General features: G+C 34.1%; 1 protein-coding gene across 14 annotated transcripts in view; it reads left to right on the forward strand.

Annotated features, from left to right (window-relative positions):
• The window catches only part of LOC123530428 (plasma membrane calcium-transporting ATPase 2-like), a 178231-nt gene that overhangs the window by 119647 nt on the left and 40639 nt on the right, over nt 1–17945 (forward strand). For 12 of the 14 annotated variants that reach the window (XM_053521513.1, XM_053521526.1, XM_053521514.1 and 9 more), the window contains 5 exons: nt 4152–4181; nt 6980–7003; nt 10387–10584; nt 13617–13819; nt 17004–17139. In XM_053521513.1, coding sequence (XP_053377488.1) covers nt 4152–4181; nt 6980–7003; nt 10387–10584; nt 13617–13819; nt 17004–17139 — 591 coding nt within the window. The remainder of the gene's footprint in view (nt 1–4151; nt 4182–6979; nt 7004–10386; nt 10585–13616; nt 13820–17003; nt 17140–17945) is intronic. The other 2 variants (XM_053521524.1, XM_053521525.1) reach the window with 2 other exon arrangements.

Here is a 17945-nt window from a genome sequence, read left to right on the forward strand (position 1 = left end):
TAGCGGTAAATCACCGTAACATTTAAATGTAAAACTCTTTGGACTGAAGTAATTCCAAACCAGATAAATGGGTTTGTCCTTTTTATTTCTTTTGAATTTTTCTTGTTTTTTTTTTTTTGTGTCTATCAAAGTAATGGTCAGCTGAACTTTCATTTTATGTGCTGAAATGGGTACTTGAAACAACTATAATGTATTTCTTTTCTTTTTTCCTGTCGTTCAAACTAACCAAGGTGTTACAATAGTCTCTTATAAAGGTAACTATATAGTCCTGTTCGGAGTAATATTGTGGCTCACCTGTGCTGCTGAGAAACAAGCCAACATTTGTTTCCTTTATTGAATTTACAAATAAATTTGGAACTAATTTATTGCAGGGACGGCAATTCGGAGGTTTTCTTATATTTATAATTGGTAGTGTTTTCTTAAAACGTTAATAAAACTGAATGAAAACTATAGAGTCTTTAAACATTTGGTACCCCTTAGGGTAAATTCTGTGTTATAGTATCAAGATGATTTTGGAAAAAAATCCATCCATATAAAACACATTACGGTCATGAAACTTGACTGGATGACTAACATATACTGAAGAGGGAAATATGCAACTTAGGTATAACATTGTGTGAAGAAAGTCAAGGCTGGTATGCTGCCTTTTTAGCATAGGTTTTTGCTTCGTCATAGGTTACTCCAAAGACTGCAAGGAAATGTGCTGGCACAGCAAGTTTAGGCTATATATGAAATCGTTTGTGATCCTCAACTAGCTTAGCTAGTAACCAAAAATGCCATGTAGCAAACAGATCTTGTGAAATTAGAAAGTTGGCTTGTTTCAAAAGTACATGTACATAAAATTCCCATCTGCTCGGTGTCATTTTTTAAAAGATGTGTAGCTCTTTATTTACATTGGTATTGTGAAGTAGGTCAGTTGAGCTTTCAGGTGTACAGAGTGATTCTGCTTCACATTTTTCTATTTTTTTCTCTTCACTTTTTCACCTTGGCTTACTGTTGGTGTTGTGTCAATTAAAAACGCTCCACTATGTACAGTTTCTCCTTTAACACAGCCACTTTGAAATGCTATGCTGTTAGTTTATCAGATTGCATATAGGATATGTAATTTTTTGGCCTTTAGTCTTTCACTATATTTCCTATAGTTTCCTATATGATAAGAGATTTCATATATTTCTGGGGACCTTCCATGTACCTAATATATCCAAGTATTTTGAATAATTTTTTTAAAACACTTTTGGAATATCTGACATTTAATATCGGTAAGAGAAATTGACATTCTTAAACAGTGTACCAGAATTTCTGGTGATTTAACCAGAGCTTGCAAAACTATGCAGAAAAAAAGTAATGTACCACTTTGGATAGAAGGTAACTGTTTTGGTGGTAACAAGGCCTTGCTGAGTTACTGTCAATTAATCGAGAGCTGCATCTGCAACCAGTGACAGGTTATTATAAATCTTCTCAATTTTTTTCTCCCTCTACAGAGAAATAGGGCATTGTCGATTACTGATTTGTGCTACAGTTAAGTTATAATGTCAAAATAAAGTCAATTTTGTAAGCTTATAACACTTTAATGCATATATATATATATCAAGATTGTGTTATTTTGTAGCACTCAGTATTTGGAATTAACACTATATTATTTCCAGGTGTTACTTTGTAGCACTTGTCATCTTTGATTTGGCACATAACAGTTACTGTTCTTCCAAAATTTCAGAAATATAAGATCTTATATTGTGACTAAATTAAGAAAAAACATGAAATGCCATTTGAAGTTGATGAAACCTTGCCACATCTTTCCTCATCCAAAAAAAAAAGTTATTTTCTGCATTCTAAATTCTATAGATTTTTACCTTTTAAGTGACAGGAAAATAACTGCCTTTGTTAATATTACACTGTTAAACCCTTACCATGCTGGACACGATTGGTTCTGCCTTTGCGACTAGTGTAGATCATGATCAGTCTGCACATCCGTTCAGTCTGATCATGATCTGCACTGTTGGCTATCCAGCCCGTATCCTTTTGGTAAATACCCCTTTTAATCCGCGCAGTCTGGTCAGGATCCATGCTGTTCGCTTTCAAAGCCTATTGGAATTAGAGAAACTGTTAGCGAAAAGCATGGATCCTGACCAGACTGCTGGTCCCAAATGCACTATGTTGGTTTTCTCATGATGTGGCTCAAATGTATATTAGCTTTTATACATAAAGTGGGTATGTAATAAAATATTATTAGCTTTGCATGGAGAGTTACGCACATGTTCTTTTATAGAATAATATTGCATCGCCAAAGAGTCACTCAATATCTGCTGCAGAAATTGTGTGTATTCCTCAATACAAACCTAATCAACTAAAATTGATGTCAGGGACTAAAACTCTTCTGACAGTATGTAAATAAAGATAATTTCACACAAACCAAAAATGTGCTTATTTTATGTCCTAAACCTTTTGACACTTGCGTATTTATGATTATAAAGATTTACGATCTAATTTTGTGTTAAACAAGGGAAGCAAGTTGTTGGCAGGCTTAAAATAGTCTGACATGAAACACCGTTTTGTATATGATTCTGACATTTATTACCCGCAGATGAAAGAATACAGTAAAATGCTTTGTAATCAATGTCATAGTGCAGTCTGTATAATTTTTATTTAAATTTTGAACCATTGCAAAATTAACCTCTTTCTAGCAAAGCCAGTTAGCGATGACACGTAAACATGTACACAGTTTATCAGAAAGTCTCATGGTAACAGTTTTCTTCACGTATGATGATTCATAGATGCTGCATGATTTTGCAAATTATGCATAGAAACAGCATAGCATTTCAAACAAAATACTTTACAAGATGCAAGATGCAGAATTAAAATAGTCACTCTTTCAGAGTGATTAAATTTCATAAATCAATTCTAGCAAGTAGTTTAGGGAGATTATTCTGAGAATGAATAGCAGTTTAAGAAGGAAAAAAAAGGGAGGTGGAGGGGGATGCGGAATGAGCCTTGCTGTAAGAAAATAATTGTTTCGTATTTAATCACAAGTAAACAGCTATGCTGTAATGTGAAATATGAAACGCATGGACTCGAGAGATTTAGATAGTTTTGAAATGTAATTATACTTTGAAAGAATATTCTGTAATTCTTGCAAATCTTACTTCAGAGTTTGTCGAGTATTGACTTTTAGCAAATTTTCTAGTAATGGAATTACTCTGCATGGTTTTTACTCCGCTCGCTGCTGTGGGAATTGTTTCTTCGTTTCTAATTACTTCAACACCTTGTTCAGAATTCTAAATACTTCTGTGTTTAGATTTGATTACGCGTTTTCCTCCTTTACGAGGCAATATAATTCTGTTCTTTGTAAATTTGTAAATTTATTTATGGAACTTGACCTAAAGATTATACATTGCAAAATGTTTATTGTTACACATCACATTTCAGTATCTTTTATTTACTATTATTAAAATACACTTTATTATTTAACGTAGCTTATAATTGAAGTCCAAATGTTTTAAGTTGCTTGATCCCTAGTTAGTATACAGAAAAAAATATTTTTAAAAAACATTACTAACAGTGTTTTACTCGTGTTCTTTTGAATGCATTTTTGATCATTTTTCTTCCTACTTTGTAAGCAGTGTTGTTCTGTTGTGCTATGGTGACCTGAAAACATTGACTGAAATACATATTTTTTCACCGTATGCCTTTTGTAACATAACGTAATCTTCTTTTTTCTGAAACTCACACGGTTACAAATTCTTTTGTATATGTAATTGTGAGCGGTGCCCAAATGAGAACTAGGTTATTAAGGATGCAGGAGCAACTTAAAGCTTTTGGATGTTTTTATTTTGGAATTGTTTTACTCCATTCACCGAATGTCCCCTACCTTCTCAATGCACGTGATAGAAGCCATGTCTTATAGTAGATGTTGTTTTTACTCATACTTTCTATATATTAACTGCAGTGTGACCCAAGCTAGCATTTTGTCATTTCATTTAACGGTCCGAACTTTCGAGGTTGGGTGATAAACCATTGTCACAGTCATTAATATACTGAAGGAGGGTAGGGTGCTGTTCAAGAATGGAGTAAAAAATGTTGGAGAAAATTATATGTATCAAAGAATATTTATAAAAATGTAGAAAAATTAACATAGACACTCGCTTGGCTTGCAGGCACCAAGGGAACGGGACCCACGCAACCATGTGAGTTATTCCCCTTTATTTCAACCTTTTTCCTTTAATTATTGTTTGTAAATGTATAATGTTTAATATGTTATATTTTGGATTACAAATGTTTTAATTTGAACTTAATTATACATGTTGCCAATCCTGGAATGTTATATGTGTTCCTCTATGATGTAAAAAATGTCATTTTTGAAAATTATTGATAGAAAAAAAAAACAAGAATTGTAAATAATTGATCAGATAGAAGAGAAGCAATTTATATATTTGATGTTTGGCTCTCTTTGATAGATGCCAACCTGAAAGGATATAATATTTTAACTTTTCTCTTATTAGTAGGCAGTTAATGTATCACTTTTTAATATTATATTACGTTCTAAATTCTTAGGGTTCAGATTTTAGCAGTCTTTTCCCTACAAGATCCAAATTCAAACTAGGTTGCAACACCTATAAATATTTTCAAGCAAAAATATAGAAATGGTCGCCAGTTTTTACCTTTTCTTGACAAGCCATGTAGAGGAGCATGTAAACATTCAAGAAAAAGTTTTTTACGTGTGTTAAATAAGTATACATGAAGGGACAGATTTATATCTTGAGTAGAGTTTGAATGGAGTAGACTATTCATATTGATACGGGATTTCACAGCATATTCATCCTAACACAGTGCATGTGATAAACTAGCATGCTTCTATATGGGTCTCCTGTATGTGCATATACTGTGCATGTTGCTTATAGAAAATATTCTTAAAATCTCACATTAACATGTGTAAATTGTTATTTATATTATTATGTGTTTTAATAGCTTTAGTTACAGGCAGTAAAAATGTAAGTAGTTTGTAATGCCATGAAATTTTATTATTTTTTGAATAATTGGACAGTTTTACATGTCTATGTGCCATTAAGTCAGATTTTTTGAAAGATCCTCCTTTATAGTGATACTACCTTATAAAATTGTGTCAAAATGGAAGAAGCTTTGGTTGAATATTAATAATATATTACCATATTTTTCCTCAGTCTTTTGCAAGGGTTTCTGGGGAGATTACAGTGTAACAAGCGCTTACTAAAGGTCAGTCGTTCTACCCAGGTGCCATCTAATGCCTGATATGATGTCTGAAGGATCTTGTAAGGACCCTTTCCACAAGTTAGATTCTGGATTGAATTATGTTGGTGTTTAGGTAGTTTTGCATGTTCAGATCAGTTTTTTTTTTCTACAATTTACAATTTTACCTCATGAAAATTTTCATAATTGGAGTTTATAGAAAAAATGACACTTTTAATGACATTTGCATACAGAAGAATTTCTGTAATGTAGATTTTAATGATACTTTCGGCAGTACTGTCTTTCAGTTGTCTAAGCAAGGTATTTAGGTCTGTGTGCTTGCTTTTGAGATATTTCCCCATGATAACTGACCTAATTTGGATTTTTTCTCCAGTCAAAATTTTGTTTATATATTTAATCGAAATAAGAGGTTGCTGTTATTTGATGGATATAAAATAAGGCTATGTCATCACTTATGGTTTTTTCAAATGTGCAGAACTACCTTAAAACCCAACAGATAAGCAGTGCTTGTAGGTCTACAGTTGACTGTCCTTGCAAGTATAGAAGACATGTACGTAGGCTTTGAATCAAGGCCAAGGTGAAATGAAGTTAAAACAAGTTAGAATTGCCATTGGATGAAGCTCACAGTATCAGTTAAACAATGGTTATACTTGTCTTGGATAATTCGAGTTTCACCTTTGGCTGAACTCAAGGTCATTCTTCCATCTTTGCCGAAACTTTAAGGTCATACATTCATCTTTGCCCAAAAAAGTCATGTGATAAAGAAGGCTTTCCAGATAAACCTTGTCAGCTCTTTAAAAGAATATATACTTCTGCAACGGTCTTTAAATAGTTGATACTGTCTTTGGTTACAGTAGCAAGAAACTGTAAGGCCTCTCATTAGGGTAAACATAGGCTAAGAAATGCTTTATCTGGTTGTCACAGTTGATTTTTAGCTGAATCCTGTAAGTTATACATTATTACTAACAGTATGTTATCAATATACAATAGCAATATCATTATATGCTTTGCCTGATGAAGGTTACTATAATTGCTGCTTTAACTTCCTGTTAGGATGGAGAATATGCTTGTAAAGGGTCTATGGTATATAATTTGTCACCTTAGCTCAAACACTGATTAACTTCTTCATGATAATGCAGTTAAGCACAGTTCATGCTGAAGTTATATTTATGGTTTATAGAGGCATACATGGTCTTTGATAGCATAGATGAGTAACAGTGGTTTAGTTGCCATAAAAGTTCCATCAGCGGCAACAATCTTTCCATCCGAGATAACATCAGTTCTGCTGTACTAATACTTCAGTTGCCGTGTCTGTTGGTAGTTAACAAGTTTCATCCAATTTCTGTTGAGACTAAACCAGACCATTTTGAAAAAAAATACAGGTTTAAATAATGTATGAGATTGGCGCTGATAACTGCACTTTTTTTTACACATAAATCCTTTTATTGTCAGCAGATCATAATTAAAACGTGTCAGGACCCAAAAAATCGCAGAAACAGGCAGTTATAAATGCATGATTTTAATTTTGAAAAGCAGTTCCAATTGCTGCCAAGGCAAATGAGAATTGGTTCTGAAAAGGCTAATCTGTATAGGATTCTAGACATGACAAAGGTTTTAGTGACGAGGAAATGACTTTCAGTAATTATTTTGACATGACATTTTTAGCCATATTTTTCAGTTTTACCGATTTTTAGCAGTTTATTCTTTGCAGTTGATATATGAATATACTCATTAATATCAATGTGTTTTTATTTGTTAGTGCTTAGCGATCCAGGCAGAGTGGGTATGTGTCTTGGTACTTGTCTTTAGCATGTTTTTTGCTGTGATTACCTGTAGTGTGTAGTATTTTAATTCCACTCGGCAGTATGATGCACCTATCTACCAACATTGTTGTCTCCCTTTATGATTTAAACACCATTTGCAAAATATGGGGGAAAATACGAAATTGGACATGAACAGAGCTCTGTTAAACAACCATGACAACGCATTGCATCATAAACAGATATAATAGAAAAGCATGAGAATACATAAAAAATCTATTAATATATCAAGTGAGTCTGATTTTTTTTTTATTAATTTTAACTTTGGGGTAAAAGAATTGTGAAGGGAGACAACTTTACTATTATTATTCCTTTGCTTGTTAAGACAAGTCACCACTGCTCTTTTCTTTATATTTTTACTTTCTTTTCATATACAAGCTGCTGTAGATCTGAAGTATTGCTAGATGCTATCTAATATACACAATGAATGCATTTTTCTTCCAATTATTGTTCAGTCTTATTTATTTAGTCTTGTTTTCCTTTTTACTGAATTAATAAAGACTTTTGTCATAATATTTCATTTTGTTAAAAAAAGATGTTCATTTGAGACAATAAATAACTCTGTATTTCTGTCAGATCACAAACTTAAAAGTTGAGTTACATATTTTAAAATATTTTTTGTTGACATTTTATTATTGTTTAGTGCTTGTAGAATTGCTTGTCATATCCATTCTATCTTCTTTTTGCTCATGTATAGTATTTGTATAATTTTGATAGTTTTCTTTTACTTATTTCGTACATATGAGTAGTGGAATTGGTTCATTTCAGATATAAAAAAAACAGTGTTAATTCCTGTTTTTGTGAGATTTCCTTGTAACTATAAATTAATCATACACAAGTTATCTCCTTGGGTGAAAAAAATGTGAGCCGCACCATGAGAAAACCAACGTAGTGCGTTTGCGCAGTCTGGTCAGGATCCATGCTGTTCGCTAACGATTTCTCTAATTGCAATAGGCTTTGAAAGCGAACAGCATGGATCCTGACCAGACTGCGCAGATGAACAGGCTGGTCTGGATCCATGCTGGTCGCAAACGCACTATGTTGGTTTTCTCATGGCGCAGCTCATATGCAGTTTATTTTCCTATGTATGAAGTAAAACATGTGAAATTATTGAGACATAAAAAAGTGTGGTATATGTGAGTGTATGGATCGTTTGGTGTGGTGTGAAATGGAACATGCTAAAGTTGCATTCATCAGTATATAAAAATACTACTTATTTTTTCATGTATTATGTTTACAATGACAGTCATCATACTTTAATGCAAAAAATTGAATTTTCTTTTAAAAAAAAAATGTCAGTCAAACTATCCTGATAGGAAAAATGAGCTGCACCATGAGAAAACCAACATAGTGCGTTTGCGACCAGCATGGATCCAGACCAGCCTGCGCATCCGCACAGTCTGGTCAGGATCCATGCTGTTCGCTTTCAAAGGCAGTTTTCTCATGGTGCGGCTCAAATAAAACTTCATTTGTTTCATGTTCTTATTCCCTAAAAATTTGCTTTATTATAGTTTTTGTGTGTAATAACAGTCAGTTTTTAGAATTAATTTTGCAAGTAACCCCAGTTTTCACACTTTCAGTATAACCTTACAGTTTTTACATCTTTATTTCTGTAATACAAGCATTTATTAGATTAACTTATTTTTACCCTACAGATAACCCAAAATGGAAATTATTATAGTCGGCACTGTTTCTGTTCAGAGTATTTCTTTTCTTGGAGAATTTTAGCGTCTCGGATATAACTTTTTCATTTATATTTCATTATTACTCTTGACTGTTTGCACAAAAGAAATATTTTTAGCTACTAGTGTGTAAGTTATGGCTTACCTTTGCGAGATAAAGAAATGGCTGAAGTTCTCGATATAGGTTTTAAGAGTACTTAATTTAGGTCAGAAACAGAAAATTGTCCAGTCTGAGAAAAGAGGTGAAGATAAAACACACAATTTTGCTTTAATTTCTATACATTCCTTTAAGGTAGTTCTGCACGTTTGGATCGAAATTATTTCTACAATGTAGAATTTGATTAACCCTTAGCCTGCTGCAGGCGAATTTAACAGCCTTTGCAAACAGCTTGGAACCAGATCAGACGCCGATTAAATCGGCGTCTGATCAGGTTCCAAGCTGTTTGCTACTCTGACAATATTTCTTCCAATTTTGGAGCAAATTGAATGAACTTTACAATTTTAGCAGACGACATTTCCAGCAGACGACAATTTATCTAGCATGCTAAAGGTTAAACACTGATTTTTCAAAACTTCAGAATATACCTAGAAAATTAAGCAAATAAAAAAGATAGGGTCGTGTGCTTGATTTTTTGATAGACTGATTTAAAAAATAGGGACCTCATGCAGTATTTCATAATGAGAGTCTATGGGAAAATCATAACTTTCTTAACATTTTCGCGAATAGAAATTTTTCTACAATGTAGATTTTGATGAAACTTCTCACAGTTGTAAATAAAGACATGGCCTATAATTTGATGAAATAAAATATATAGGTCCGTGTGCTTATTTTTGAGATATTTGACCATGATTAAAGTAAACCGGACATTTCACGCTAATTTTAGGACGTTATTTTGAATTATTTAACATGTGATATGTTTTAATATCATATTTTGACTTTACAATATAGCAACAGTACCATTGTAATAAATTTACTCACAGGTTGCAATTAATTCATAAAATGATTTTCTGTTCCGTACACCGAATGCAGTCTTTATTCTATGTTTTCTGGAAAAATGGCGTCACACCATCACTTCCGGTTTATCAAACGTGCAGAACTACCTTAACTGCATTTTTGTATGTGATGCTTTTTTACCATGATTATGCTAATGTGAGTTCAATACTAGTTTATAATCGAGTCAAAAAAAAAAGATAATTTAGAAAATAATTATATTTTCCTAGCATGGAATTCCTTCGAGATCTTGTTACAGTGATCACATTAACTGAACTGGGTTCTCAACTGAAACAAAGCAATACTTTCATGTTTAAATGCTTTGTTTTTTATCACAACACATTTAAATTTGATTAGGAAAATGAAAGCTGGTATCTCAGTAACCACTTTGCATACTTGCTCACTGTGATGATCTGGCATGCAGTGCTCAGGTTCCATAACTTTATTTTACTTTTTCTGCGAAGTAATGCCCCCCTTTTCTATGTGGTATTCATTACGTTAACTTTTCTACTGATAATGTTTTAGAATAGTCAAATATTGCTATCCTCCGACAGTTCATATGCAGTGTATTATAAAGATGAGTAAAGTAATCCGCCATAAAATATCAGTGTGAGCATTTGACCCTCGTAACTAAATATCTGTGCAAACTCTATTTTCTTGTTTTCCCTGACAGACACAGAAGCAGTCAACCTTGAAATGACGGGTAATTCACACCACGCAAATGCCAGTAACAAGGTGAGCAACAAAATACCGGAGGAAGTTGAGGAAGCGGCACCAGAGGCAGCCAAGACGCATCAAGCCAGCACCAGAAAGGAGAAGTCCGTTCTTCAGTCAAAGCTTACAAAACTTGCAATTCAGATTGGTTATGGAGGTAAATGGTTTTTATTTTAAAGTTCAGTGCTTTGTCATTAGATACCTCTGGGTTTTTTTATTGTTTTTATTTGGGGGGGAGGTGGGGGAGAGGTGGAGGTTGTGACTAACAGAAGATATTGAAAAGAAAAATTAACTTGCTTTTATGCAGCATATTACAGTCAATAATTTCCTTTTACAGACATTTTTGTGACTGTTTATTCTTGGACTATGAAATAATTTTTTTTTATCAAAAACTGTGATACTGTTTATTTTAAACAGGAAGAAATATTAACCACAAAGTAAAGTGGTAGCCGCCTACACAGTTGGCACTGGTTTATTTAAAAAGTACAAATATAATTTGTTTTGAGCTCCTTACAGTACATTGCTGACTTCAGATCACTTGGTTTTCACTGCAACTGGTTCAAAATTTTCCTTGATGTCTTATCATTCAGCTGGTTTATTGAAAGTTGTTAATTTTTCCAAGGTGCCTACATGGTTATAAAACCAAAGCCCAAAAGGGTACCAGGGTCTTCCTCCACTGTTAAAAAGCTGGTGATCAACATGTGATTTAAATTCTTTAGGTTTGACTTCAGTGCCAACAAAACGAACAAATCCATACAATATGAAATAAGACAAAGATATAAAATCATTATACCACAGATACAAAGTAAATGGGTTCACGCATGTCAGTTGGTATATCCTTCTATCTGTGAAGTCTGTTCCATATCTTCGAAACCAAAGGGAAGGGTGCTCAACCCAAGTCATTAGGTCTAAGTTCAAGGTCACACTTGGAGATGAAAGGTCAAATGTCGTAAATTTGTGTCCACTCCATACCTTCTAAACTGCTGGGAAGACTCTTTTAAAACTAGTGTCAGTTTGTAACTACATCAAGATGATGTGCATAGTGTAGAATCCAATCCACTAGGTCTAATTTCAAGGTCACACTTTTAGGTCAGAAGTAACTGTTTGAAAGATTTTCGTAAAACAAGAATTAATTGTGCAACTGATTAAGACAACTTGCATAGCATAATGATTTGGATCACTAAGTTCAGGGTCAAGGTCATGCTTAGAGGTGAAAGATCAAATAATGTAACTTCCTGTTTGCTCCATGTCTTCTTAACTACTAAAAGGATTTTCATAAAACTAGCATAAGTAGGTGTTGTTAACCTCACCTGGACAAAATCCTGAATGTACATCCCAGGCCACAAGGTTCAGGATTAAACTCACACCTGATACCCAGGTGCCTGCTCGTATAATGCATGGAGGGGCACCTGGGGTCTTCCTCCACCATTAAAGCTGGAAAGTCGCCATATGACCTATCATGTGTCGGTGCGACGTTAAATCCAACCAAAAAAAAAAAAAAAAAGTAAACACACCTGAAGGTAAAAGATCACAGCCTTTTACTTTCCCTGTATCAAATTGGTGTCTTTGGGTATTAATCGCCTTTTGTGATAGCTCTAGTACAAAATATCATCTCCGAACAATACCAAACTCTCCAGTACCAAATGATACAGCTGTAGGTTACGTCTTCCTTTGAAAACAGACTGTTACGAATGAACCAAGTTGAACTGTACTGTATGCATAATTATATTCACAAGGTGTTCAATCAGATATAAATTTGTGCTCAACCAGAAAGATTCATGAATTCGTGCTTGGCCAGACAGAACAAAATTAAGGAATTGACCAAAAGTAAGAAGAAGTAACTGATTGTTCTCAAAAGTGTTGCTGAAAATAGTTTGTGTTACGAAAAGTTAATTTATTTTTGTGGTTTTGGCCAAAAACGTCTTATTTATTTGTGGATTTCAAATTCTGAATATAAAATGAATGGGAATTCTTGTTGTTTGTTGGGATTTAATTTTGTTGATTGACTCGACAACAAAATCCATGAAAATCAGTTCTCCAGAAATGCTAATGATTGCATAGTATACATAATATGATACTTATGTCCAAAATGAAAAATGATGATGACCGATATACACACCAGTATTAGAAAATTGATATTATATTTCTGTAAACCTTTTCCCTCAAGTCATGAATTTGCACTCGCCTGGCCTCTGAAGTGGGTAAACTGGAATAAAAGTACTGGTAGAGCATGCTGTATTTGAACCGCACCATGAGAAAACCAACATAGTGCATTTGAGACCAGCATGGATCCAGACCAGACTGCGCATCCGCGCAGTCTGGTCAGGATCCATGCTGTTCGCTAACATTTTCTCTAATTTCAATAGGCTTTGAAAGCAAACAGCATGGATCCTGACCAGACTGCGCGGATGTGCAGGCTGGTCTGGATCCATGCTGGTCACAAATCCACTATGTTGGTTTTCTCATGGCACGGCTCATTTTTCTTAAGATAATCAGCTTATCTGACGAGATGTTCTGTATTCCCCTTTTGGGGAAATTTTCATATCTAATTGCTGTCCAGCAAACCGTCACATATTCAATTACTGGGAGGACACATCCTGAATTTTGTGTTTTTCACAAGTTCATGACCAAGTTAGATGAGTTAGGAAGATGGTGTTTCTTATACTCTCAGATATGAAATATATGAGGGCTGTAAATAGATCAGTTCAGGAGACATTTTTATGAAATTGTTTAACGGATTTTCATAAAAGTACTCAGAAATATTGACCAATCTTAATTCAGTGAGATAAAGGTGATGTACAGAGCACTAACCTTTCCTGTATCAAGACAAGACAGGTCGGGGTGGGGGAGGGGGGTATTAATCACTTTTAGTGATAGCTCTACTTACAGGTACTAGGACCTTATCTTAGAATTTACAGCTTTGAAAAATTGTTTTGCTAAACATGAACAAACAGTGTCTTTATGGAACATCAAGCACAATGTGAAGATGAAATTTGATTAATATTTTGATCATAATCAACAACAGAGTTATTGACCTTCAGTGAAGGATAATACACAAAGAACAGGTTGACAAGTGGAAATCTTCAAAAATGAGGAAAGCTTAGAAAATTTTTCATTATTACCATTTGAAATAGGTTTTATGTTGTACAATATATGTTTACATAAAGATGATCTTATTTCTTATTTCAGGTACCGGTATTGCTGTATTAACTGTCCTTATACTCATCATTAAGTTTTGTGTGAAGAAATTTGCAGTGGAGGAAAAAACCTGGGACTGGGGTTATATAGAGTACTTCGTAAATCATTTCATCATTGGTGTTACCGTGCTGGTAGTGGCTGTGCCTGAGGGTCTCCCATTAGCTGTAACCTTATCTCTTGCTTACTCTGTTAGGGTAGGTATTAACAGTGTGCAACATTTTTATGCTGTTGTAGAAAGTGTAGCAGATGCACACGCAGATTCTAATATCTTTCTCACTGCAGCAGTTTCCATACACAAAATTAAATTTTGTCAAAGCATTAGATTTTGTCAGACAGAAAACTGTAAAAATGTAAGCATAGTCTGACATTTTCCAGATTCAGTCAGACAGTTTTGGAATATTTTGGAAAGTGAGATTTAGAAATTGAGTTTTATGTGTCATCTCCTGACAAGCAAGGTGATCGAGGCACAAAATCCGCAACTTACTATGTCTGCAATGCTAAACTTGATCTACAGTACATCTGAACTGCAGGATAATATGTTTTTATGCCAACAAACCAGTTTTATTTGCCCCCCCCCCCCCCCCCCCCCCCCCCAACTTACTATGTCTGCAATGCTAAACTTGATCTACAGTGCATCTGAACTGCAGGATAATATGTTTTTATGCCAACAAACTTCAGTTTTATTGCCCCCCCCCCCCCAAAAAAAAAACCCTCCATTTGAATACATTAAAATGATTTTGATTTTGAAATATTACAACTATTTCAACTACACCAGAACATAGTATACTCAGCTTCTACAGTGGAAGAAGTCTGGCATATTTTCTGGATTTTGATGTCTGATCATTTTTCTGGCATATTGCCCTGTTGTGGGCTTTATTCTTCTTTCAAGCATTATCAGAGAGCATGTGTCATACAATGCTGACATAATTCTTGCTTTTCTGGTATTTTATGGAATGGTATGCTTCAGTCATTGAACTCTGATATTTCATAAAATGCGTTATCTGTAAGGATGTTTAACTTTGCTCTATTTTTATCTTATTGATCTGTAATTAATGAGTAAAATGGCATTTCTGTTACAACTTCCAGCATGCCTGGATAAAATGATAATGTTCTTTTGTAATGACTAAACAATCCCTTTATTTTAATTGGCTTTCACTTTTGTAATAAATTTCTGTTTGAAATGCCAGTTCGGTTGTTTTTGTGAAGAAAATGGTATTGGTCAGAATGAATGGTTCTTGACATTTCTATTAACAATATTTATAGTAGGTGGGGATTGGCACAACATATTTTTCCATTTTGAACTTTATTTAAGGAGGAATTGTTTCCTATGATACAGTGATAATGCAGGCAGATTAATATGCATTTTCACTCCTTTCCAGTATCAAATTCCAGAAGAATTTTACATTTTCACTGCTCTCAGATTATTGGCAAAATAATACATTTCCTTACCCTATGTAAATTGGTTTTGCATATTTCTTAAGAATATAAATGGAAATGCGATCGGTATGAGATTTAACATGCAAATAGCCTGCTAATGCCTTGTTAGTGTTTGAAATAAATTCATTCTTGTCTTTAAATGTATAACTTAAGAAATTGAGGCCTTCATTATGTTTTCCAGATTTAAACGGGAAATATTATGAGAACATTTGTGGCGACAGACATGAATATGTCACCCACAAAAGTTGTCTGCTCTCTTAACTTGCACAATGCTTATCCAGTGTTCACCAAACTTAGGCATAATTTCTCAGACAAGTTTTATAACCAGCTGGATTCTTCAAGTCTCTCTAGTGTTATGGCCCTTCAATTACTCAGTATTGTGAAAATTGACAGTGTCTGCTCTCTGAGTTGAGCAGTTCTTATGAAATGTTCACCAGTTTGGGACAATGTTTATTGGCATAATATGTCAGCCGGGTTGGATAACCATCCAGATTGTCCCAGAGGCTATAGTTATGGTCCTTGAATTACTAAACATTGTGAAAATTGATAGTATGCCATCTCTGAAAGGTATAGTTCTTATCCAGTATTCACCAAATGGGTAAAAATGTAAATGGGCAAAATATTTTGAAAAAGTTTGATAACCAGTTGCAGGGTTCGCACAGGCCTTGAAAAGTCCTTGAATTCGATGGTAGTCCTTGAAAACTCCTTGAAAATGACAAAAACCATAAAAAACCTGGAAAAGTACTTGAATTTTGAAAAAAACTCCTTGAATTTGACCTTTTACTCCTTGAAAATATTCTTTCCGTAACTTTGTTTTGCAAAAAGAATTTAAGGCTTAAAATAAATCGGAGAAAATGAAAATAAATTCGTGAAATTGCAGGATCGGGTCACTCGTATGCTATTATAGTGGTCTACGGCCACACTTTATCGATATTTACAGAGTGCTATTTCCACTATATCACCGTTTGCATGTTTCCGTTTCCGTTTAAAAAAAGTACGGGGGAATAATAACTCGCAATTTTTAGCTATTTGCGAGTTTTTCCAGAGAATTAAAATGAGTAAGAAATATAAACATGTTTACTCAAGTAAGCGGGAGACAAAAGACGAATATAAACAGTGGCTGAAGCCCTATAGAGCAGACAGAACGAAGTGTATTTGTACGTCGTGTGACAAAATTTTGAGGTATCATTAGCAGGAGTGCGCTAAAAATCACAAGAAAAGCGATAAACCTCAGCAAAATAGTGAATCACATCAATCTAATAATCGAATTACGTCATTTTCAAAGGTGTGACAAATGATGGTTGTTTTATTTTTGCTTTACATAATAAAAGTTGTTCAGATTAGGTCGTGGTTTTGAAAAAAAAAGTCCTTGAAAAATTGTAAAAAGTCCTTGAAAAGTCCTTGAAAAGTACTTGAATTTTGTCTCTGATATTCTGTATGAACCATGAGTTGGATAATCTCAGTCATTATTGAATTACTTAGAATTATGAAAATTGACAGTGTCAACTTGTTAACTTAAGCAGTTCTTATTCAGTGCTCACCAAACTTAGAATGTTTATGGGCATTTTATCTAAACCAGTTTTAATAACCAGCTGGAAAGTCTCTTTGTCACTGGATTAATAACCCTTGAATTAGTCTTAATTGAGGAAATTGGTAACCAGACTGCTCAGTAAGTAGAATATTTAAGTGAAAAGTTATTTTCTGTGTTAGTCATATATTGTGATAGCTTTGCACATTTGTTGATGATTGAGGCACCTTTAAGATATATGAAAATTATTACAGTAAATGAGGGCTGAGTGTGCGACTATTGTATTTTGTTCTTTATTTATATACAGTTACAATAGTTTCGTGCTCAGCTCACATAATATATTTTAGTATGTTATGAATTGTATATGTAGAAAGAATTACAACATTGATTATATGGTGCCATTTACATTTCAGAAAATGATGCACGATAATAACCTTGTGAGGCATTTAGACGCGTGTGAGACAATGGGTAATGCCACCGCAATTTGTTCTGACAAAACGGGTACATTGACCACTAATAGAATGACAGTGGTACAGAGCTATATTGGAGGTAAAATTTGTAAATTAATGCTTCAACAAAAGGTTCTTTTTGGTATTCATAACTGGTATTATAATTGAGCCGCACCATGAGAAAACTAACGTAGTGCATTTGCGACCAGCATGGATCCAGACCAATCTGCGCAGTCTGGTCAGGATCCATGCTGTTTGCTAACGGTTTCTCTAATTGCAATAGGCTTTGAAAGCGAATCGAAAGCGGATCCTGACCAGAATGCGTGGATGTGCAGGCTGGTCTGGATCCATGCTGGTCGCAAATGCACTATGTTTGTTTTCTCTTGGTGCGGCTCAATTATGTAGAAAAGGCTGTCTTGAAGAATCTTTTGAGGCCTGTAAAATTGCCTTGATTCTTACGTCACAAAACTCTTGGGAACAAAATATAAGAGAAATTTAAAGTTTGCAAGTCATCACCCGCTATAAAAATATAACTTTTTCCCCAATGGTAACATTGTGACGTCATGACCAATGTGTAATCTTGCCCTGTGGGTGTAAGGTTATATTTTTAAAACTGGTAAATGGTAAAAGTGTAAAAAAAAAAAAACAGGAAAAGAAGCAAAAACATTTTAAGGTTGAAATTCCTTTCCTTTTTGAACACCTGGTTTTCATGTCTGTAGGAAGTTGTATTGAGACTCCTGAAACTCGGCTCTTTTCAACAGATTATAGTGTCTGAAGGAAGTTATCCTCCATGTCAAGTTTCTTCAGTTGCTGATAGATCACCATTATTGAAATTTTCTCCTAATGTATGGGTAGACCTGCCTGAATGTCTGCTATCTGATGAATGGGTTAATGGACTGTAATATT

This window comes from Mercenaria mercenaria, chromosome 13 (assembly GCF_021730395.1).
Source record: "Mercenaria mercenaria strain notata chromosome 13, MADL_Memer_1, whole genome shotgun sequence".
Lineage (NCBI taxonomy): Eukaryota > Metazoa > Mollusca > Bivalvia > Venerida > Veneridae > Mercenaria > Mercenaria mercenaria.